This window comes from Salarias fasciatus, chromosome 13 (genome assembly GCF_902148845.1).
Source record: "Salarias fasciatus chromosome 13, fSalaFa1.1, whole genome shotgun sequence".
NCBI lineage: Eukaryota > Metazoa > Chordata > Actinopteri > Blenniiformes > Blenniidae > Salarias > Salarias fasciatus.
In genome coordinates, this window is record NC_043757.1 from 20618878 (window position 1) to 20643845 (window position 24968).

Here is a 24968-nt window from a genome sequence, read left to right on the forward strand (position 1 = left end):
GCTCATAAACAATGTGTCAGATGTATGAAAGTAAGGCGGGGGGCAGGAGACATCCAATTAAAAGCACAATGCATTATTATTTCACAGCCCCCTCCCCCTTTGCTTCCGTCTCCTAAAAACCCTTCAGATTATATAACAGCTCGGTGTCAGGGGAGCCAGCCCGTGGAGGACAAGTTGAGGGGGTCTTCGCCGATGATGCAGCTCACCAACTCTGGACTTTCCCCAGCAGCTTGCGTACTACCCCTCACTCCTCCTCCTTCTCCTCTCCCTCCTCCCCCTCCTCCTCCTCCTTCCCTTTGCCATATCCACCCACCCATCCACCCACCAGCCCACCCTCTCCCTGCCTTCCTTTACACACACATACACACATACACTCAATCACGAATGCACAGGGATTGCAGCAGCAGCAGCAGCACCGCGAGATGGAGATCTCCACTGCGTGTGTGAGTGCCTGTTCCCGGTGAGTGCAGGGACAAGAGCGAATGAGTGTCAGTGATGCTTGAATGAGGTGTGTGAGGGAGAAGAGGGGGAGAGATCGGATTAAAAAGGCAGACGCGGGGGGGGGGAACGTCAGTGTGGACCCAATGAGGTTTTTGAGGCAATGTCTGTCTGCTTTTTCCCTTCTTCCATCCTGATAACCTGAATCTTTTTTCCGGATGTGCCACAACTCCTCCAGCAGTCACTGCGCCGGCTGCCTCTCTCTCAGCACTCCTGCAGCCTGTGAGAGCTGCTCCAGTGGCTGGACGGCACCCTGGCGCCCGCTGAATACATGGATGGATGCTGGATCTACCAGGGATCTGTGCTTTCTTGTCCTTTGCACCTCTGATCAGTTTCTCAAGGTAAGAGTTACTTCTCTATTGCTGGAGTTGCACACATATTCACAGGTATTGCAAATTGGGGGGGGGGGGGGGGGGGGGGGGGGGGGGGGGGCTGAGGGGGTGTCATTTGGTTTCCCATTGAAAATCTTAACTTGGACATCCAAGGAATATCTAAATTGTAATAAAATGCCGTTAAAGTCATGTCCATGATCCCTTGCATACATCGGACTTGGATAAATTAGGGAGGGGGCATCACTGCACCCAAGCAGTGGAGGATTTAATGATTAATAAGGAGAACAGACCAAAGGCTTTCCCTCACAATTAAAAAAAAATCAAGATTAATAAGGATGTAACTTGACTTTGATTAATACACTCATCACGACGTGTGTCTTTGCACCCTGTGACAGACATGCAGTATTTATCCAGGGGAGCAGAGGCTGATTATCGAGATCGCTGTACTTGTGAATTGTCTGAGCTCGATAGTGAGGAATACTAATGAGCACTCACTTATAGACTATTGTATAATGTAGTGTCTTGGACTGTCAGGGTGACGGTTATTTATGACAAAATACCTTTTGCATTAGGTGCCATGAAGTGCAGAATAAATTAAAATGCAACATGTGAAGTGTCCATTAAGACCGAAACAGAGGAGATGTGGATTCATACTTATCATGACTGATGACATGTGTGATGTGCATGACTCTGAGGGCACTGCATCACATACAGAGCTGCACTTCGTTTTGGTCTCTCTCTCTCTCTCTCTCTCTTTCTCTCTCTCTCTCTCTCTCTCTGTCTCTCTCTGTCTCTCTCTCGCTCTCTCGCCCCCCCATCACCTTGTCCCTTCAGTTCCTACACGTCATGCCTTGACTACCTAAATTTACAGGAAGCCCAGCGTACAGTGTGAAGGTGGCACACGGCTGCAGCAGCTCCATGTGAGCATAATTTGCAGTTGTAAAACTGTCTCATAAATGACACCTGAGTTAATCATCGCCTCAAAACAAACACTCATGTGTGCCTCTTGCCCGACCTCCTGATCAATTGATGAACCGATCAAAGTGATGGACAGTTCATGTAATGCCGAGAGGACTAAATGCAGCAATTGTCTTATCCTTTATTCTCTTTAAAAAATAAGCTTACACAGGCAGCAGGGTATGTGATCACGAAAGAATAAAACCTTAAGAATATATTTTTTTCATATCATCCTCTTCAAACTTACACTTCCCAAGGATCCATTTCACAGCCAGTGCTCTCATCCATGTGATACGGAGATTGGAGCTTTTTAAAACCTCCCGCTACTCCGCTATAACAGAAAGTGCTGCTCAGTGATAAATGTTTGAAGCCAATAAAGTCATAAAGTGAACTTTCGCAGGTGTAGCCTGCAGCTTGGCATGCATACAGAGAGCTCTGGATGAAGGCTGGAATATGATCCTTTGCATATGTGTCTTTCCATGACTCTCAAAACTAACTGGCACCTGCTTTCAAAAAAACCTCCACGCGAGAAAAATCATGGGACAAAGTGGCTGACATTGGGGATGAAGAGAGGAAGAGAGAGAAGAAAAAAAAAATGCTGCAAGATGCAGCATGTAAGGGCAAAATGTGCATTTCACGTTTGCCCGGTGATGTAGCGAGTCACAGGAGCACAGAGACCCGCCGGACAGAGGCATACACCGAGCAGAGCGATCTTGTCCTTTACATTATGCTTGTGAAAGCACAGTTGGTGCAATGTCAAGCTCAGTAATTTATGCTAATAGTGAGTAAAATTCCCAATGCAAATTGGAAACATTGCGCCGTTGCCGTCCGTAGAATGTAAAGAGGACACGGAGCACAGTGTCAACCTGTGTTCCAATGAAAAAGCTGCATTTACCTTGCTGTGCACTATTGCTAAAGTGATGAGCTGCAGCGGCGGAGAGCATCTCACGTCGATGATGCATTCGGCATGCGCTGGCGCTTGAATGGCGGGAGGGCCACGATAGTTACTTAAGCATTAATGAGAGCGGCTAGACGGAGTTGTTATATGTAAATATCCAGCAGATGCACTCCAGTAATTATTGCGTTGATGCGGACTGACAAGATGTAAGGCGAGCTAGCAGAGCCGTCTCTTTTCCTCTGCTCTGCGAAGGGGCATAAATCATGAGTCAGCAGTGTTGCAGACCTGAGATTGCATGGAAAATGGATCCGAACCCCCATTAACGTCCTTTATAAACTGCCACATTTCCTCAGCGCTGTAGTCACAATAATCAATCATTATACTGTAGCTGAAGGTGCTTTTTTTTTTTCTTTTTCCGCTTCATACATGCAGCATTTTAGTGTGAAGAACTGAAGGGCAATTGGAACAGACAACGTGGTCTGCCCGAGTACATAAGGAGATTTCAGAGGATTACTTTTGCAATTTTAGAGTCAATGCATTATTCATAATCCTTTGGATAGCTGAGGCCAAATCAGGGAAGGACCTCAGGTCATTAGCAGAGATAGCTTGCTTTGAGGAGGAGGGCATGAAGATAGAGGAGGAAAGAGAAGACGAGGAGGAGATTCTCTTTCAACTATCTGAATCTATCCATGTGTCACAACAGTCTCCCTCTCAGTCGGCCGTTCGTCTCGCTCTCACTCTCTCCCAGTATCTGACTTTCAACAATAATAAATCATTGAAAAGCTCCTCTTGATTCCCTTTTGTGTGAATTACCGTTTAGCTGCTTTACATGCCTTGCGTGACTGCATACGAAATTGTATACGCTTAGCAGAGACTTCCTGCAGATGTGATTACCTTTTCAGTGGAACGAGATTGGTATTTCGGAGTGTGTAGTAGTATGATCCCATGTGAATCAGCCTTGAACAAATTCTTTTTTATCCGTGGAACTGCCTCTGACAAACAACTTGCACTAAAATCAAAGTGCATACTAAGCTATGTTTCAGAACAAATACCACCCCCAAGTGAAATCCATCCCACTAATATTCCAAAACAAATGTGTGCAAATTCATGACGCAGCATCCATACTGTTGGTGTGTGATCAGATCCAGCTCTTGTTTGGTTTTCCTCGTCTTCCACCGGAAGTGTTGCGACGGCCGGAGTGACACGAGGAACAGTTAAGCATTCATTGTTTTCCAAAATTGACAGGAAACTGAATGAGGCATAGTTTTCCCCCCGACTATAACCCGTTTTATCAACGTTTCCAGCTGAGGGTTAAGTTACAGTGGACATTGTGCAAAGTGAAATATGTGGAAGGAGTCCCAGGAAATACAGCCTTGTGCTTTTATCATCAGCGTGTGTGTGTATGCGTGTGTGTGTGTGTGTGTGTGTTTGCTCCTTAATATTCTGGCAGAGGCCTCGCTTTGAAGAAGTGACAAGAAAGCCTTCACTGACTAATACTCCCATACTTTCTGTCAGTCTTTCTTTCGCTCCCATACTCAGACTAACTGCACCAGAGGGAGAGCACAGATGCACTTGCAGGCATCAAGTGAGCGTACAGTGTGTGTACATACACACATCTTCTTACACATTGAAAACAGCCTGGACATTATTTTAAAGAGATTTCGCTTCAGATGACTTGTCTGATACTTTCCAGAACATGTTTTCCACATATTTAGCTTTTAATCGCAGTGGATTTCGACATGCATCCTCCGTGTTTATCAACTTCAAATAAGAAATCACATTAATGTAATCTGCCGATGCTTTTCCCTTTTAACAAATTTCATCGGGATAGCAAAACTGACAGTAAGGAAATGTCTCGGCAGAATAAATTTCCCCACCAGAGCAATCACATTGATGGATTTACAATGTCTCAGAATGATAAAACATGATTACTTTCAGAGGGGCTCCAACACTATGAATAGCTTGCTTTTGTGTGGTAATAAATGATCCATTGAAGTTTATTTATTGTGTAGTGTCATGTCATATGAAAATGATTAACCAACTCTTTCTGATGTTTCCTCTCAACCATATCAGACATCATTTCATTTCCTTGTGCTGCTTGATATATTTCATGCCCGGGCTATGAAATGTGTTTCATCGCAGATGAGACAGAAAATGTAATTTTTTTCTCATTTCATCTCATGGATGTTAATTTAAAAATCTACATGGGGAGTGAGGGTAAACAAGCGGCAGTTATTATCGTAACTCAAGAGTCATATTTAGCTCCTTTGTGTCATCAAAGCAGTTTGGGATTTATTACAGAATCATTGCAAATCAAGCTACGCCACCGGAATAATCTATTAAGGATTGAAATGCTTCATGTAAATGATATCTGAAAATTATGACTGAGTACGAGGCAGATTTATGCCGATAGTTAGTTCACCCTTTACATGAGAGTAGATTTATTTAATGTTCTAATCTAATTGAAAACTTGTACATGATCCTGTAATAAGAAGTGCAGTTTGAATGCTTCAGTGGAATGATTTCTTCTTCCATCATTAAAACTGTGAAGGTTCAATCATTGTAAACAATATGATTAAAGTTGCTTTAGAAATGGATACAGTATCACTTTTTTTTTGAAGACTGCCGCTCTGAATTGTTCCTCTTATTTAAAATTGCTCAAGTGACGGCAGACCCATTGCAAATCTGGCCCCAAGCATGTGCTGCTGAAAGTGTTCGCAAACAGTAATCTGTAAAAAGTGGAACAGATTTATGGTGTGATGGCAAAGCGTGTGCAGTTTATATTTGGTGTTTTGGGCTCTGACCTCGTCACTGCACTCAGCAAAGCAGAGATCGAGGGGTGGGGATAATAAATATCCCCCTTGGGAGTTTAGACTGAGAGCCTACAGGTGGAGAAGCTCATCTGCAGCGATTAGGTATTGCGGTAGTTTTGAGCCACAGCTGCCTTATATATATATATATATATATACATATATATGTCAATTATATTTTTTTATTTCTTGTTGCACAGATTGTTGTGTAATATAAGGATTTGCCAAGTTTTATTCGAAACCATTCACATCACTCCATCTCTTGTGGGATATTTCTTAAGTGGGCAGTATCCTTCAGACGTGGCCCAAGGGAGAAAAAAATGCAGTAAGAAGGTGACGGGGTCACGGGGTCAATGACACACGGTGGGGCGGGGGCTACAGTTGCTCCAACAGATAAGATACTGCAGCTCACACTGCTGCAGGAAGTCTGGTGAGATGGTGAGGGGCCAGATCAGGCATTGCAGCACAGATTGTTGTTTACAGAGAGCAATAGCAAAAACCTACAGTATATAGGCCTGTTGTCATAATGTTATGACTGAACGTTAAACAGTGAGCACAGGATGAGCACAACTGAGTGTATCGGGGCGAAGCAGAGCGAAATGGTTTCAGATCATGATATGAACAACAGTGAAGTGAGCAGCCTCCAAAGCCCCATCAGTTTGAATTGCAATGTTTCCCCAATGTGTGTTTGAATGTGATCTGTGTCGACACAATGTAAATTTTATGCGCGACAAATTGACATTATCAAAAGAATGCCACGTTTAAAAATCGCTAAAGATAATTGCACATGATCATTGCGTGTGGCCGAAGTTTGCAGGGCTGTAATAGGAAACCTGAAAAATTACATCGGCCAAGGGGGGGATAAGCTCCAAAGCCAACTGTGCTCAAAACACCCATAACACTGAAACGCGGGTATTGCTTTGTAACCACTACATAAATCAGGAACATAAATGTGTCATGATGCATTTGTAATGGAAAAGCCAAAAGAAAAATAAGATCATCAATACGGAGTTATCATTCACTCGCACCTCTGTTGGGAGGCAATAACAGGCGGCAGCCTTCGCTACGTTATTGGTTAATTATATTGTCAAATAATCCAACATCTCAGCGCGCCAATGATACTTATTCCCTTTGTACTCGTAATAGTCTGACTACCAAATTCTTACCTGGATGAGGTAAAACAGTGTTTGGGCATCTCGGCAGTAATGACACCCCCGTGCTCCCGGTTTGACGTTTGCATTTCAAGCTGACAATTGATATGAGGAAGAGTCAATAAACTGTCTGTGAGTGATGGCGGCAGCAGCAAGGAGAGCTGTGCAAACACGATTGTTATTCCAAAAAGGTCTCCTGAAGCAAATCCTCAAACTGTTGGCAAAAGGGAGCTTGCTTACTGTACATCATAGTGGCTGCTAATATTTGCCGAGTGTGTGAGACGTACATGCAAAACAAGGAAACATGGAGAAATGTGAAGAACAAAAATCCCCTCACAGCTCCAAGTAAAAACTAATGGCATCTCAAAGCTAAAGATTATTTTGCATTGTAAATTTATTCGGTTTTCACTTTTATTCATTGTAATTTTATTCCATTTTGGACTATTTGCCTGTTATAAAAGAGATTCTCCTGATATGTGCATTGGGAAGCTTTGGGGTATTGGAGAAATGAAAAGCTTCAAACTAACAGACAAGATTTTTTAATATCTGTGAAATAAAAGATTTCCCCTTATCAAACACAGCTACAGTTGAGTGGAATGTTTAAATTATGTCACCTCCCGAGATTAAGCCTGTTATTTGTAAAATGAATATTGATATGCGAACGTTCAAATAATTTGCTTAATTTGCTACAGAAGCTTGAAACTTGCACATTTCGAAGCTGTAAGCATCTTAAGAAGAAATTATTCATTTTATGCTCTGCCATAACTCAGTTCTGGATTTCTGACACACATACAACAGGATGATCTGATTTCATGAGCATTGAATACCGTCACGTAATTGATGCCATTTTTGTCAATTAGCTTATGCCCCATTTGCACGTGCAAGTTCAGGGCAAATTATGGTTCAAATCTTATCAAACTTGATGGGAAGGTGTAGTGTTATGGTGCAAAGTTTTGCACCAAATAATAATAAGCTAAGTTATTATATTCAAGTTTCTGTTATCAGTTTGCATGTTTTCTCTGTACGTGCCTGAAGTTCAGATTCCTCTCAGCTTCTTCTCATCATTATTGTTAAGAAACAAGAGAATCCTCAACTGTTCCAGAGGAAAATTCAAGCAGACCGCATGGACCACACACAGTAACTGACTTTTTACCCTGCAAGCGACGAGTCAATTTCCAAAAACGATGAAATCACTGATTTCATATATAATGGGAGGTTGATGTTGAATTCAAGCACATTTGAAACAAGTATCAAATGAATTTGTTTAAATTACAGTATCACTGAGTAAACTCAAGCATGTTCATTGATCCCAAGGATAAATCATTTGTCCTTCTTTAAATTACTTGTCATAATTCTCATAAATCCTGGGAGTGGATGTATTATAACTTGTTGAAATTTATTTGGCCTTCCCTTTGATTAAAGTTGCCAATTCATGAAGGACGATAATAAAATGTAACTATGAGTGGAATATTTCACCAAATTAAGTTTCACAAATTAATATTTCATGGCCGGTATGCAAATCCTACACAGATAAAATCCTCTGGACAGTATTAAAGTCCAATATTATGAAAAAAAAAAGTCAACATAAAGTTTGAAAAAGTATGATGGATTTACAAACAAAGAAAGACTTATTGGTCTGATCTATGATCGTGCAACATCATCCCAACATTTACGTTATTGACTTTATTCTTTGCAGTTTATTTACTCAAATATTTGTTGTACTTAAATTAGGACTTTCTTTATGTGTATTTGTTTCTAATGCTTTTATTATGGGATATTTCATCATGTGCACTCAAAAAAATATTGTACTCTCATTTCTGAATCACTCTTTCAAACTTTTGAATAATTTTATTAGAGGCCGTGAATGTCATAATGCAACGTTGTTATCCCTGCAAGAGACAAGAATTGAACCATCTGTAACAACTTTGCTGGTGTTTTTGTTCCTCTCGTTAACAGCGTGACACAAAAGTCTCCTTTTCTCCTGTCTTACCTTTTTCAGAAAATATGGTGAGCAAAGAGGACACCAAATGTGTTCTCTCAAATTCAGATGAATCAGACTCAGAGGCGGGCCCATCTCCCAGCTTTGAAGCACCGGAATCCGGCAAGCAGCAGGTGAAGAAGAGAAACAAGGCCTTACAAGTGCGTTTTAAGGATATCTGCGAAGCCCAGAATGAGCATCGGGGAAGACACTCCAGGTCCATTTCTTGCAAAGTAACACACAGAAAGTACATGACCATGCCTGCCCGGCGCTCGATTCCGAACGTGACCAAGAGTACCGGTGTCCAGACCTCGCCGGATCTCACCAAGCGATACAAGACCTTCCCTTTTGAGAGGAAAAAAGGACACACGTTTAAACATACAGCTTTGGTGGAAGATTATAAAGGACAAAACAATGGGTTTCTGAGCGATATGAAGCCCGGAGGAGAGGACGGACAGCCTATCGCCGACTCCTCCAAGTACAAGGGGAAGATCGTGGGGCAAACAAAAGCTCTGCTCCACCACACCGACGACAGCAGTGATACGGAGGATTTGCTCTCCAGTGCCAACTGTTTGGACGGACCCTCATATCCAGACTCCTCGCAGTTCTCGGAGGAGGGCCATCCGAGCAGCCCTCCTTCCAAAGGCGAAACGGAATACCAGGTTTGTGGGACGAGGACCAAACACAAAGGATTACCCAAAGAAGACATGGAAGCTGGCACTTCCTCAAAGCGCCAGCTGGCTGACTCTGAGTTTACACAGGACAAGCCAAAGGGCACGGGCCCCGTGGCGTGGAACTCTTTGACGCAGGTGGAGTCTTTAGGAAGCCCGTCGGCGAGCTGTAAACGGAAAAAGGGCATACAGCTGAACGAACAGCAGTCGCAGACACTTCCCCATAGTGCCAAATGTTCTGTGCAGTCACAAGGGCAATGTCGGACACGGCACGCCTCAGCCTCCTCCAAACTCCAGCGGACGGTCGGGGGGGACGAGGGCTTTCCTTCAGGAGGGGCGGGAGCCTCGGGCATGGGGAGCAGTCAGCAGATAATGTCCTTATCTGGAGACAAGGATATCAAAGAACAGCTGCAGGCCATGGAGACTCTCATCAACTCCAGCCAGGAGACCATCAAGGTCCTTCTGGGAGTGATCCAGGAGCTGGAGAAGGGCGAGGCTCAGAGAGAAGGGTGAGTAAAGCATGATTTACGATGCACACACGCAAACATTGACTGTATTCCTTTTGTGTTTGTGTATTTTCCAATATTCCCACAGCTTTGTCCATCACTATTAAAGGATTAAGAATACTGTGCTCCCCAAAGTCATCGCTAACTCCCACAAACACGGCAATATCAGGACAGTGGAGTGAGGATAAAAAGGCTCAAAGACATGGCTGTTTGTAGAAAGTACACAAATAAAAATAACAATTTCATATGAGGAGCAATCCTAAAGAGAGTCCAGACAAGTTGAGGACAGACTGTCATCGCAGGGGAATCCTAGAACTCACAAAGAAGTTAATTTGCAATGAGGAACAAGACAGGCCCTGCAGTTTACCTTGAATTTAACTAAAAAAGTAAATTTTCCCTACAATCTTTGAATAAAACTACTAGAGGAGGTTGATAAATGAAAAAAAACCTGTTTGAAAGAGGGGATGTCGAGAAACTATCGAGCTGAAAAAACGTTGTTTTATTAGAAACCTTCAAAAACCAGCAAGTCGCCACATCCTGCTGTGAAATCGTCGGCTTCGTTAAGTCACGTTCTTACTGTGACCCAGATTCCACCAATTAACTTGAGATAACTGCATTATTATTATGATTGTGAACAACTGCAACTGGCCTAAATAACAAAAATAGTGTGTTGGCGATTGTGATCCTCTTTTAAAGAGACCGTGGTGAGAACTGAGAACCTTTACCCAGGATATCCATGAGTGAGGCTGTACTTAGACACCGCAGGGTTTTTTAGCTCACACCAACATGGTGACATACTTACAAGTTTACCATGTTCACCACATGAATTCCACATGTTGGCATGCTACTGTTTTCCAAAAATTAGGGTCATGTCAATGTGAGTATTTAGGTGAATGTGGAAATTTGAAAGTTGTGTTTATAACAACAGATTGATCATTATTATGACACAGGCTATGTAAGTTTAGGAAAATCTAGCTTTGAGTCCTTTCTTGTGTTTCACAGGATGTTAAACCCAGCTAGAAAGGTCAAATAGGATGCTTCCGATACTTTACATGGGACCCTGCATTGCATTGCTCATTTCTGCTTTTTAACTTTAATGAAAATAGAAATGCCTCCACCGCTCTTTTATGATTATCAGTTTCACAAGAACATAACAGCAAGCTTCAAAAAGTCCTCAACCCATGCTCACAGTTAAGCGTTTACAATGGCCTGATGGTAAGCGTCGCTGTTCTTCATCTTTCAAACCCATAACAAAACAAAGCACGCTGTAGTTAAGTCTGATCCACATCCAGGAGAGAACAAGGCACCCTAGTGTGGCTCAGTGGAACTTCCTTTTAAAGGCCCAATTAGTGCAGCCTCATAACACTTTGCCTTTCATCTGCACAGAACTGTGCCTGCTGTAGCGCCTTCACTGTCTCGTGCGTCTGCATTGTGTTGCCGCGTTATCAGAGAGGTACACTTAGATGACACAAAGCCCGCCTTCCATGGGAAACATCCCAAACACACTTCCCCTTTTTTATCTGCATGGTTGGACAGTCAAATGGGCTTTTCAAAGCTAAACTTTGAGTTAAACCACAAAGCAATTTTCAGCACCGCTTTATTTTCGACAATGGTGTCCACTTATTTTTAAACCATTTGAGCTTTTATCATGCAGAAAGTTGAGAAGTGCTGTTCGAGTTCAGGTGAAGACGTCACGATATACGGAGACATTTTATCCAGTAATTTAAGGTTTGTATTTGAAATAACAGTACAAAATTATTCTAATGGGATTTGACTTTCAGTCCCTCGTGTCCAAAAGATATTTGTACATGTTTTTCAGTCATTTCACATCTGAAATTTGAAGAAGTCCCTCTCATTACAAGTAAAAAGGAAATACAATATGTGTTTCTCTTTTGTTGAGGTTTCAGATAAAGTTTAATCTAACAGTGTGCAGAGCAAAATAAAGCAAATTAAATAAAGTTTTACTCCATTACAGTTTGCTTGGGTTATTTTTAATAATTAAATGCTGAATTTTTTAATTTAAAAGTGGCTGCACATTAAATATTTTGCTTGATGCATCACCACATATTAGCTCAGTCCAGTTTCTTTGTGTGTCTGTGTTCATAATGAATATAAATATCTCTTTTCACGCTCACTAACTCCTGCATTGTTATTCCTCACATGCTTGTATTTCACTGGTGTTGGCCCTGCATATTGGACATGTGTGAAACATTGGATCCATTGCAACATACATAAAACATAGCATGCCCCGCGCGCCTGTGTGGCCTGACCTCCGTGTAGCGTTCATGAACACGCTTTGTAGCGCGCCGGTCGGGCTGAGCAGCAGGCACGTAGTCCGGGGATGTGGACGGTGAAACTGTAAATATGAGGGCAGGACATATCCCAGGACAGCTGACGTGGGCAAACAACACAGCGGTGAATCTGCGCCAGCAGTCAGATTATAGGATGACTTTCAGAGGGGCAATTTCAAAAAAAAAAAAACAAAAAAAAAAACACATCAGTGAAATAATTATTTGTGAAATTCTGCACCACCATCCATTGTCTGTAATGGGTCATGAGCGCTTTACCCCGAAAATAAAAATCACGTGTTGTGTTGAGTGCACACAGTGATTATGAATTTAGGTTAATACGCTTTGATTATTAGAGCGGAGCTCTTTAAATTACAAGGATGTACGTGAAAAGCCAGGCAGCAGCAGCAGCAGCGGCAGCGCGGCGGCCGGAGTGCACCCTTGTTTGTGCAGTGAATAACTGCCCTTGCTCACAGCTGTTCAAAGAGACTGTGTTTGGAAACAGAACAGGATGGATGAACTTGTTGACCTTGAGCTCCCATCAGCATTTTCGATCCCCAGCGAGGCTGTACTGTCTCCTCCAATGAGGTCACCTCTCATGTCACAGCGAACAGTCGAGGTCCGGCCCCTCCACATGTCATCCATCAGGCCGAGAGGCTTCCCAGACAGCAGGCAATTACATGTGCGGCTCGAACGCAGCCCCTCCCAGCGTCCCCGTGGCAGCGCGGCGTGCTATTACACACAGTGACACGGCATAAATAACAATATGCACACCTGCATGTTCATGTGAGCGCACAGAGAGAAATGGGATTGATGACAGTATGAAAAACGGAGATTATTAAACCAAGGAAAATCACTGCTTCTTGAGTGCGTCCTCTTGAACTCGTGCACGTATCCCCTGAATCTGCCATCTGACTTGAAGTTAGTGCCCCCATGCAGGCAGCACGCCCTCAGGGTCATGTACTTTACCCATTAAAGAGCAGATACAGTGTTGGTGAAAAATCTTTCTGTATCAAACTGAGCTGGATGGGAAATAAAAATGATGTACTGTGCAGAGCAGAATGCAAACATATAGATTTTTCATCAGGGGAGCAATGCAGCATTTAGCTTCCACTTATTTCCTATTTCCTATAGAACGGAGGCACAATAGACGCTTCCAACTAGGCCACAGCTAAAGCAAGGTAATCCTATTATGTAAAATCAGTAAGTCTGCACACTTGATTAACCTGATCTGGGGGGAACTGCGGGATCAGAACCCCTGCTGCACTCTCAACTGTTAGCAACACACAACGCCGGGTGAAAACAAAACCGCACAAATCTGTGTGATAAGCTGATCACCCACAGGTGCTAGGAAATATGAGGCTGGAGTCTGTCGCTGGAGATCACATTTGTCCTCCCATCTCTCTCTCCACAGGCTCTCCTACCGAACGGGACAAGACACAGCGAACTGTGACACTTGTCGAAACAGCGCCTGCATCATTTACAGGTGGGTCGTCTGCGCCGCCAGACATTAGCGCTGCATTAAATGCTGTTTTGCGGATGATGGATTGTTCCGGTGTAAATAGGAGTCATCTGGCATGCAGATATATTTCAGCTCTGTAAAGAGACGCAGTGCATCTACAGTGGTCTGGAGTGAAAAAAAAAAAAAAAAAATGAAACTGAAGATCGTAAAGATGATTAATGTAAGTCTAATGAAATCTTTGTAGTCTAAAATCAGGTATTGAAAATAGAACATTATAAAAAGAAACTGCTGGGACTGCCTCCCTTCAAGTGTCTGAAAAAAGGTTTTACAGCAATGAAATAAAAATGTGTCCTATTTAGCTGCAGTGCTGAAGTACGCCTGAAGTAGGAAGTGAGTTAGAAAGAGGAAACACTGTGACCCCATGACTGTAGGTAAATTTATCACACTGTATGAGTATGTTTGTCATATATTTTTTTTAAAGTGTTCCTCTGATTTGTGTCACTTTTAAAAGGCTTTGTGTTTTCGTCAAAGCAGTGATGGTTTATTTATGGTGTAAGCGTTCTGAAATGTTATGTGGTGCAAAAAAAAAAAAAAAAAAAGGTCTCAAAAGCCAGTGGGAAATCCACTCAAGCTGTAACCTTGTGTCATTTGTGGCTTTTACCTAAAAGCCTGTGCTGCTAAAGCCCTCTGTTGTTACCTTGTTCTGTAATACAAGAAACATTAAACTGTTTGGAAAATACTGACAAACCATGAAAATACATTTCATGTAGTGGGGCCTCTCAGTTGATTTCAGATGGAAATGAACAATGACAGCCTGAAAACACACCGCTTTAACCTCAGAGTCCTTTTAAATATTAAAGTTTGTTGTGGTAGAGGGAAGTTGTTTCCAACTTCCATTTCGGACTCTCCCATTCAGACAATAGACCCAATCTGATGAGAAGCTAAAACCTCAGCTACACAGGTTTGTTTTCCCCCTAGGCATAACGTTGTCACTCTTGATCAGAGGTGTCAAACTCATTACAGTCCAGAGGTCACGTAGGGTTCAAATTCAACAGTTTCACCCTCACATTCTGTGTTTTCATGCTCTCTGTTCAGTAAGATGTTTTGATAGTATTCACTGATCTCTCAGTTCTGGTGTCGTCTTATGTTCTCTGCTCATAATAAGCCACCGCAACCCCCTGTAAATAATTTAGGAACAGCTGTTTCTTTTATGAATAAATTCCAGTCAATGTCATCTTCCACATTTTCACACTGAGCAATGTCAGCTCGGAGGCGTGACTGGACCCGATGCTGGCTTTGTTTTGTCTCGCAGGCCTTCTGTTTGGCATCACTGCAATAAATCTAAGGAAAACTAACGAGAGGAGTTTTGCTTTTGGTAACGTTTCTCTCTGAAGCTTTCCCTTGATGAGCCCATTGTCTCAAGCCGCCTTAGACGGTTGTGAAAGGTCACAGTGTGACTCGAAAGCGGGAGCCGCACTGCATTCCCGCACATTTAAAATCTGATACAAACAGAACTCCCATGTGGTGAAAGCCTTTCAGGAAAAGCTCATGCGGTGACAGTCGGCCCATCTCCACAGGGAGGGGAAAAAAAACTTCACGCCAACGTCAGCAGCAAGTTGTATCTTAAATATTTTTCACAAACCACAAAACTAAAGATACAGCTTTGTATGAGAAGAAAAATCCACACACTTCAGGATCCAGAGTATAATGTTTCCAATAAATTCCTTCTTCCATCTCTGACTGTCACATCTCCTACATTAGCCTCTTTGTTCAGACCTGAGATTTTCTTTGCCATTGAGTTTCATGTCGAACTATTCTTCATATCTGTGAACTCTTCTCAAATGACACAGCGTTTTTAAGTCTTCCCATACTCTGCCAAAGTGTATTAAATAATAAGCAATTATGCAAATATTCAGTGACGACAGTGGACGTGCTCCTAGACGGGAACTTGTAAGACTTGGATCCAAAAAGTAAAGTGCAAAAGAGTTTTATTAAACGAAGGGAAATGGCCCAGTGATTGCACTTTCCACTGGACTTCCCTGATCTTGGCTGCAGACTAATCAAGACTTAGCAGACTTGTGCAGACCCCAGAATAGAGCTGCCGGCTTTCCAACAGAGCGAGACTAAACACAATTTTATGTTGGGCTCCTGTGCTGCACAATGGGATCGTAGGTGGCAGCAAAAATAGAACTGAAATGCTTCCCTCTATTAATACTTCTCAAAAAACACAACGGGGTAGTGAAGACAGGATTCTGCAGAGCGACAGCGATTCGCACTCCTTCGCACCGGTGCAAAACACCGTGACTGCTAGACTGGGTCTGGTTGCAGGTTCGATCCTTGATCTTCCCGTCCATATCTGCAAGTGTCCTTGAGCAAGGCACTGAGCAGCAAGTTGGCTGCCTTGTGTGTGAGTCATTGTTATCAGTGTGTGTGGATGTGACTAACAATGTGAAGTGCCTTTGGGGCTGTTAAAGCAGTGGGAAAAAGTGCAATTTAAGTCAAATCTATTGACCAAAGCAACTGGATGAAAAATCTGGGAACCGGATTCAGAGTGAGCCAAGTCACTGCGAATCATCGCTGAGAGTAAAACCAAGTGAACCGACAGCAATGCAAAGTTAACAGACTCAGCTTTCTGTGGAACGTGACCACAGTTCGACGGTTTACTGCTGGCCTGGCGTCTGACCTGAGCAGGCCTTTCTGATCTTAACTACCCATATGTGCAAGTGGAACGCCATGGTTTCAAACAGATGGGCTTCTTCTAAATAAATCCGGGACAAAGCTGTTCACCTTTAGCATACGAGACGCTCACATCCAGCTGTTCATTCTACCTCTAAACAAGTAAACAAGGCCAGTGGGGATGCTAAGAAATGAATGGCTGTGTTCTCCCGTCTTGGTTTTTCAGCTGAAACGCAGCAGCGCCCCCCCACCCCTCCTTCCCCCCCATCCCCCCCTCGGCATCTCGAGCACTTCACTGAGCTAGAAAATGTGCAAGGAGGACAGAACGGAGACAGATTTCCTCAAAGACGGCAATCTCAAAGAAGTAAACAGCATCAGAAGTGATGTGGAAACCAGAAAAAGAAACATTCATAGTACTCATTGTCATTGTTTTTTTCCTTTTGGTCCAGTTTTCTGTGGTAAACTGGAGGTCATTTGGTGGAGTGGGCCATCTTCCTGTTCCAAGGTTGCCAGTTCGATTCCTTATTTTGCCCTGTCCATGTGCGATAGTGTCCTCGGGCAAGGCGCTTTACATGACGGCTGTCACCACTGGCTCGAGTGTGTGAGTGCGGCGGATTGTGAAAGGCGTATTGAAAGCGCTCAAGCAGTAAAATGCGCTCTATAAATCGGTTTGGCGTTTTATATTTGTGAACTCGTTGGGCCAGCGGAAGACTTTCTGCAAATGTTTCCAAAATTTCCAACACTCACTGAAAGTATCATTGGCTAACCACAAACAAAACCTACAGCCGCTCCCGGTCAGGAAAGACCTCATTTCAGTTTCGCTTCCCATTAAATCAGTTTTACATCCGTAGCTCAGAGTCTAGGGGTGATGTTTGATAGTGATTTAGGTTTTCGTCTATAAATACCATTAAAGGACATTTTTATCACTCAAAGAATGACGATCCCACGGTAATTTCACCTCTGGCACAACCGTGAAATACAAAATTAACAATTATTTACACTTGCCAGTTATTTGTTTTATGGGAATCATGATGCAATTACTTTAAAAATCTTTTTAGAGATCATGTCGAGCCATAAATACCGTATTAGCTCATAAGAGAAATGGCCTATTTTTCTTCCTGTTATGATCCATAGAAATCAAAGTATTTTCAATTTGCATTTTAATCCAACCTGGAAACTACAGCAGTGTGCTGAGGCAACAATTAATAGTAAACAATTCCTCACTGTCGAGCTTCAAGACACATAACATTACTCAGAATGCTGCAAAATAATCACTTTTAGTAGTTAGATGATTAAAGCCTTCGGGAACATAAAAGCTCCTACAGTAAGTTCTGTTTGCTAAACAATAGTCAGAAATTATGTGAATATAAACTCTGACAATGTAGCAGTTTTTACGAAGTCCCCTCTATGTTCATTCTTCTCAGAAACTTTGAGCATTTTTTCATTAATCAGCCTTTGATGTAAGTGAAATTTGTCTCTTTTTATTGGAATTTCAGGAGACTTAGACTGTGTGAGATAATCTGTGTCTTGGGATTTGAACTAAACCTGCTGTTAACTTTGTTATGTTGCAGATTAATTAAGTAAGTAAATTATCACTTTTGCTGGACATATATTGATAAGTCAAAGTGTGCCACTTTTGTACTTCACTGAAGCTGCTTAGTTTTAAACATTGAACAATTCATAGTCTCAAGAAGACGTCCGATCAGCCTTGGGTTGCTTAAAAAAAACATGTGGTAATAAAACCACAATATAGATGCAATCTGGAGAGTGCTAATAAAGAAAAAGATTATCACTTCATCTGGGCTCAGGATCATTAAAAAGTTTAAAAACTTTAGCAGTCGGTGAAGAGTAGAGCTGTGTTCTCCAAACAGGGTAATAATCTATGGTAATTGTATTTGTCTCTCCCAAAGCAATCGACTCCTGAATATCTTAAATTCTGCACATCGTGCTCTTTTTGTGTTCTTCAGGAATATCAGCTGCACAAAATTGTACGATTCTAATGGAAAATAGCAGATATTTGCCTCTTTTTATCAAACAATTTGAAGCAGTTATGTATGTAGAAGTAAAAAAAGTGGGAAGATACACATTTGGTGAAAAAAGAGAAGCGTGTTTAGACGGATTAAATACAGCTCAACCCAAAAACACCAAAGTCAAAGATGCACCTGTTTTGCATGGTTACGTCACACAACTTAATTAGTCTTGTCTGTCTTGTAATTGACTGAAGTTTCCAAATATTTTTAATGAACACATTGTAATGGGTTTAGTCTTGAGAGGTGAGAATGCACTAAAAGGTTATAGATTATATCCTGTAACAAGTAGTAACAGCTTATTCTGTACCGTCTTGGGCGTATCACAGCAGGGAGACTTGATGAATGACTCCATGACAGCTTCATACGGAGGAATGAGCATCATGAAGCAATTAAAACCTCTGCAGAACAGAAAGTTGGGCCCAATTAGCCCTTAAAGTCAGACAGCAACGGGCCTCTGCAACTGCAGCAGGGATCTTCAGGACCACATGTACAGCTCTTCATTTCAAAGCATTCCGGCGTATCTTAAGAGTCTGATGAATTTGCTAATCTCCATCCACTCTCAGCAGCGTTTCATACGTCACACACACAGCAGGTATGAAAGGAATAGCAAAAGACAAGAAGTTACAAGAAGTGACGTCGAGGGAAGAATTTATTCTCTTACAGGGTTGTCAGAAAGCTACGAGTGCTTTCGATGTTTTTCCTGCTGTATTTCTCCATATTTGTTGTTCAAGCATGATTTACTAGAGCGTCAGTTGCACACTACACGAGGTCTGCTGCTGAGACAACCTGGACTCCATCAGGAAGCCGCTATTAAAAAAAATCATCCTCGGATCACAGCGTTAACGTCCTCTGTTTCTGCCGTGCTGTGTTGACTAAAATCCAGCGTTTGATTCAAAGTATACGACGCGGTGTTACCAATTTAGAAATAACAATGACTTTGAAAAACAGTTAGGTTCAGGAAGAGACGACGGCGGTTCGATATGATGAGAGCTAATTAGCACTTGTGTCCCATGCTGAGATGGCAGTGCTGTGGTTGTTTTGTTGAACAATTGTCAAGATTGCCTTTTCTATTCTGTTCTCATTAATGAGATTGGGGGGTTTTTTTTCTGCATCTGTGAGGCAAAAGACAGTGCAGGAGACAATAGCGGTGGCTTTTACAGGATATACATGACAGGGGACGAATTTCCGCGTGTCATTTACATAACCTGTGGGAAGTCTCCGCTTCAGCTGTTGCCTGTCAGCGGAGGAAATGACTGTCATCCTCTGCTGATTTAAAATCTAATTCTGCTCAGTGTCGTTCCGATGAAAGGGGAATCGTGAGAGCGTCGATGACTTTGCGCCCAAAGGTGCAAGAGAATGGCGAAGAAGCGCGCAGGTATACCATCCAGAATGAACAGGAAGCGCCGCGCTAAAAAGACTCCTCGCGGCGGCAATATCCCTCCCAGGAGCAACAATCATTGAATGGTGCTCAGCACAGCACGACCACAGACAAACAAACGGCTCGCCGCTGATCACAGCAACCGCTACTCACGCTGCATAGCTAAAGAGATGATTAATCTGCTTTTCCGAATGCCCCAGAAAAGCTTCCCCGTCTCCAGCCGCTTCAATCTGTTTGTGTACACAGATGATCTTAGATATAGGGCCTTTGTTTGCTGAAGCACCTGCTCCCCAGTGCCACCCGCACCGTGCAGCGCTGCCTCCGGCTTCCCACCGAGGCATTTGTCCACAGCGTACAGTAATTGCAGTGATCTGCCAAGTGATTAATTGCTTAATAATTGCTGAGGCTATTCTGCGTTGCGCCGCGGTGCTGCGACTCGGCTCTGCTCTGCTTTCTGTCAAGTCAACGTTATTTAAACGGCACTCGTAAAAAAACAAACAAAAAAAAAGGACCAAAGTTTTTTCACATAAGATACAAACAGATACAAAAGCGGATGGAAATGAAACAATGGGTAATATAAATAAGATATGGGCTTTGCAATACTGCTAGAAGCAGCAAGTCTGCCAAGATAAAGACTTCAAGTCTATTTTAAAAATGGAGTTTCTCATTGTCGGAGGTTCAGCATGCAGAAGATCTGCACGTTATTTCCACTTCAAATGAAAGCGGAGGAAAAATGCTCACCGGAGAATAAAGAAAGCACGGAGGACGGGGAGGTTCTGTTGTGACATAACAAAAACTTTTATATGAATCTGATTATGCTGATTTTAAACCCGGTCACCTGCATGTCTTTGAGCCGCTTTTTTTTTTTTTTTTTTTTTCATTTAATCCAAAATATTGATTCATCGGAGATCCCCGCCTGCCAAACCGCTATCTGGCCCTGCCCACCGTTTCTCCCCCGAAGGCTTTAATAGCTCTCCGTTCTTAACTGACACTTATCTTCGGGGTGAGGACAGTTCCCAGGATTCATTATGTCACTTTGAGTCGGGCATATCCGTTAGTGAACTAATTACGCTGCCCATCAAAGCGGGCGCCCCATCAGGTCGAGCTTTGTACCTCCGTGTCCGTTTGTCTGCCTGCAGATGAAGAGAGGCCTACATGCTTGACCTTGACTTGTCAGATGTCGTGTCTCCTGGCAGCTTCAGTTCTCCCCTCTGCCTTTAATACTCTTTACTTTGAAACGGCAGCCGTGAGCTCAGCCGGCCCCGGTCTCCACTCACTTGTTTTTTAAATATAAAGTGTTCGGTAATGTGATAAAAGAGAATCAAGAACACTCTAATCTGAGCACTGACGGAAGATTTGATTATCAGGTGAGGCTTGTTCAAGTGTGTCAGTTTGGCAGCACACAGCAGGTGATTTATCCTCCTCCTTCATCCCCACTATGATGGTTTCAAAATTTATTGCATACTCTACGAATAAATACATTAACACAGCACCAATCAATAGTAATAAAGTGAAAGGAGATGCTGCATAATAGTGCATTTATCCCCTTGCTTGAATACAGGCAGTTAATCAGGGTCTGCTTGGCCTCTGAATGGTTTCATTTGGATGGGATTAAGCCCCACGATTCTGTCCGGCCCGTGAGATTTAATCAGACAGCGAGTTCAACTGTGGTGCCGGAACGGAATCAGACGATGACCAGCATGGGATTACACTCACGGATGTGCAAGTCTGATGTCGGGAGCATCCCACATTCTGGCTCATTTCTGATTCAAATATAATCTATGTAGGGAAAGCCCTTTGACTGCATGCATAAAAAATACCGAGATGATGCAAAGAGACTCTATTCCTTGGAGGAGTCTCCAAAATATGGATATGTGCCTCTACTCCAATGTGCTGCCAGGGTGTCTGTCAGTGCATTTGAACCGTTTGCTTCCCTCCCAGCATCCATCTGGACATCAGGAGAATGCAACATATTAAAAAAACAGTCAAAAACTGAATCATAAATGATAAACCCTGCCAAACTTCCACATTACTGTTTCTGATTTTACTGTCAACAATAAAGTGAAGTTTCTTCATGTGGTAAACTTATTTGTTTGTTGTTTTGCTTGTGTTGCAGTGTCGAGCTGGACTTTAAGCTACAGGAGGATAAATTACAGCCACTGATGAAGAGACTTTGTCCCCTGGACAGCCAGCAATGCCCTGCTCTGCCTTACTCCAATGAAGTGTTCACATCCACCCCGAAACGCAAGTCCAAGACTGAATCCAAAAAGCATGCTCGCTGGAAACTCTGGTTCCTCTGAATAAAACATGAGGGCTCTGGAAACGGCTGTTTTATTGGGCGCATCAGTACCTGTGTTATTCTCAAAGTGGTTGGAGGAATATTCGGATGGGGCAATCAACCCGGGAGGACGGACGATAACGGAAAACTGGGCGATTTAGGCGGTGGCGTTGAGACCGGCTCGAGGACGGCAGAGACAAACAAAAACAGACAAAAACAAACAAAACATTTTGAATTCCAACCTTTTTCTGGCATGTTTGCCAGCGAGGACGACACACATCTGCAAAAAAGTAGGTGAGCTTTGACATTCATTTTTGTACATGTATATTTTTCAAAATGTTGAAAGACGGGCATTGTTTATGTTTTGGGTGGAAGCGCCGCCACTCACTTTATACCGAAAATCCTTTCATTCCGTCATTCAGTAAATGCAATGCACTTCTTGGTCTTTTCCCCCCCTCAGAGCATATTGCTTGGCAACAAGAGGAGGCGCCGTGCGGAGGGTCTTTTTTGAGCGAAGCTATAAACTTTGATCGGACATCAGCCCCACCTCCAGCAAAGCACAAACACTTGACTGTTGAGAGGAACACGCGTGAAAAGACTGAACCGCAGTACTGTACATGACGGCGTGTCAGCGCTGTCCTCACGGCCTCGTACTGTCCTCTCCTCCCCCTCCTCATCTGTTCCCATCATGCTCGGTTTGTCTTACTGCCTGCTGTTGCTCATAACCCCTCTTCTCTCTCTCTCTCTCTTTGTAACTCTATCCCTTTATCTATCCCTCTCTCTCTCTTTCAAACTCACTATTTAGCTTGGCTGACTCGCCAGCCACGTCTGCCTCAGTCATCCTGTCATTCACTTTTCTTAGATTAAAACTTAATGTTCAGAATATATTTTAAAATACCTGCAAAGTACTGTGAAATGACATTTTACAACGGATGTGTTTGGGCTCCTCCTCTTGAAGCAGTTGTTAACAATTGTTTAGAAAATAAAAAGAGAACCAGTATTATGGGTTAGGTCAGATTTTTCAAGAATATATATATATATCTATATAATCTTTTGACAACTTCTATGGGAGAGTATTTTCTATGATTACTGAAAAGAGTGTTTGGTTTTATTAATTCATTTGCTTATGACTTTCTGAGAAAAAGTAAAGGCTATTTTGACATTTCTCTGTGAGTCCAGTAAAGAGTTTGCCTTGCCTCTCTGTCACTCAACGTATCAAACTCTCATAGTGAATCTATATTTTTGATCACGAGTATCATGTCCAGCTAGCCGATATTGAAAGTTTTGGTTTGTAATATTGATCCATCTTGCCGGAGAGCAATCTACAGAACACAAAAATGCTTGCCTACCGACTCACACGTACATCTGTGCACTGAACTTGCAGCACGAACAGAAGGGCTATTTACAGTGCTGAAGGAGTATGGCAGCAGTGTTTCACTGGGTAGGACTTGTAGCCACCAGCTCTGGTCGAGAACAAGAACGAAAAACAAACAAGACACACTGATAATGTAGCCCACATGCTGAAGTTGCACGCTCTTACAAAGCAGGTATTTACTGAATTATCAAAAGTAATTTTGTACGACAACAGCTTTCATGTAGAATATGGTACTGTTAAAAATGTACAAGAAATGTCAGGAAGACACACACCGGCCTCTCCATTGTTAAAACACCCTAGGCTTCATTATTCAGGTCGCCGATTTCCATGCAAAGATATGTACCTTGAGAAAGTGCAATTTAGTGATTATGTGCAATATTATGCATTTTTATACTGTTTCTACATTGCAATTAAAACATTTTCAATTGAAGGTGATCTGGTGTGCTCCTATGTCTGCTAATGGAGTTTAGAAGAGTTTAGAATAGACGCAGCTTTTCTTGGGAGCTCGGTGGAATTCCCTGGAATGAAAAAAATCCCGCTCAGTCTTCCTCGTGGACCGTGTAGCCTGCAGCATGGCATGGGCTCCAGTTGGCATTCATGAGATGCATGAGAAGAAAGACTCACAACTTCATTAGCGGGAGGAAATTCAGGCTGGGGCTTGTGGGAATTGCAGGGTCTTGTATTGTTTTAAGGTCTATGTAAAGCAGCGATAATTCCTTCAGAGTGTCATTTACCACCAGCCAAATTATAGCGGTTCCAAAATCAGCAGGCGCAGAAAATGAGGCCTAAAATTCACTTAACATTGACCTTTCCTCCCAGCTGTTGTGGCAGTGGGTCATCCTGAAACAAAAAGTGAAAGCGAAGCCTCTCAAATTTAACAGTAAAAACTAACTTGTGGGTGACGGAGCTTCAAATGAATGCTGAAGCTGTACCTTTATGTTGCAGCCTCTTTCTCTGATAAATCCACCTTGATAAAACAGCTGAAAGATACCATGTTTATTTCAAAAACACACGCACAAAAAAATGCTTTAGTGCGCAAGTTTCTAGCCTAGAGAGGTCAAAATTCTGCATGTTATCAACACAAAACCTGCAATCGATTGTGAACATGAACCTCTGCTTGCTGTCCACGCTCTGCTCACATGCACACCGCTGTGGGTTCAGGCCACTCTGACCACAACAGCAATCAGTTCATCAACCGGTTCACCAGGCGTCCCTGAAGACTGTTTGCAAAACTGTCTGATGTAAAGAGATTTCTGCTGAAGGAGGTTTAATAATATCCACGAAATGTATCCAAGTCATCTATTTGAGGAAATGAGGAGGAGATTAGAACGAGGAGACGGGGCTGTTCTGCAGAACCTGACGTTCATTAAAGATCTGTTTATGGAATGAAGATTTAGAGAGTTTTAGTGGGTGTAGAAGGAGCGATAGCTTGCAGTGATCATACGACCCATAAGCCCTGGCCTGCCCGAGGTCGGTGCATAATCACTTCACGATTGCAGAGGTGGATCGCAGTCTATTCCCACAGTCATTTTCTACGTTGCGCTGAGATAAAATAAAAACAAAACAAAAACAAAAACTTTGAACATCTCCTCTCTGCCCATAGGACATAGAGCAGTAAATAACTGAAAAAAATGAACCTGTAGGACCAGTCCAAATCCTTTGTGTCTATATTAAGAGAAA

At 42.7% G+C, this 24968-nt stretch overlaps 1 protein-coding gene across 1 annotated transcript; it reads left to right on the top strand.

Annotated features, from left to right (window-relative positions):
• Positions 1-322: 322 nt before the first annotated feature.
• Positions 323-22073, top strand: insyn2ab (inhibitory synaptic factor 2Ab). The gene is made up of 5 exons (XM_030106529.1): positions 323-460; positions 677-839; positions 8646-9804; positions 13504-13575; positions 21752-22073. Exons 3-5 carry the CDS (start codon positions 8651-8653, stop codon positions 21933-21935), a joined length of 1410 nt encoding a protein of 469 aa, XP_029962389.1. The 5' UTR covers positions 323-460; positions 677-839; positions 8646-8650; the 3' UTR covers positions 21936-22073.
• Positions 22074-24968: the final 2895 nt, after the last annotated feature.

Coding starts and splice junctions, on each gene's coding strand:
- insyn2ab (XM_030106529.1), top strand. CDS start 8,651: ATGGTGAGCAAAGAGGACACCAAATGTGTTCTCTCAAATTCAGATGAA. Junction 9,805..13,503: donor GGCGAGGCTCAGAGAGAAGG/GTGAGTAAAGCA, acceptor CTCTCTCCACAG/GCTCTCCTACCGAACGGGAC. Junction 13,576..21,751: donor AGCGCCTGCATCATTTACAG/GTGGGTCGTCTG, acceptor CTTGTGTTGCAG/TGTCGAGCTGGACTTTAAGC.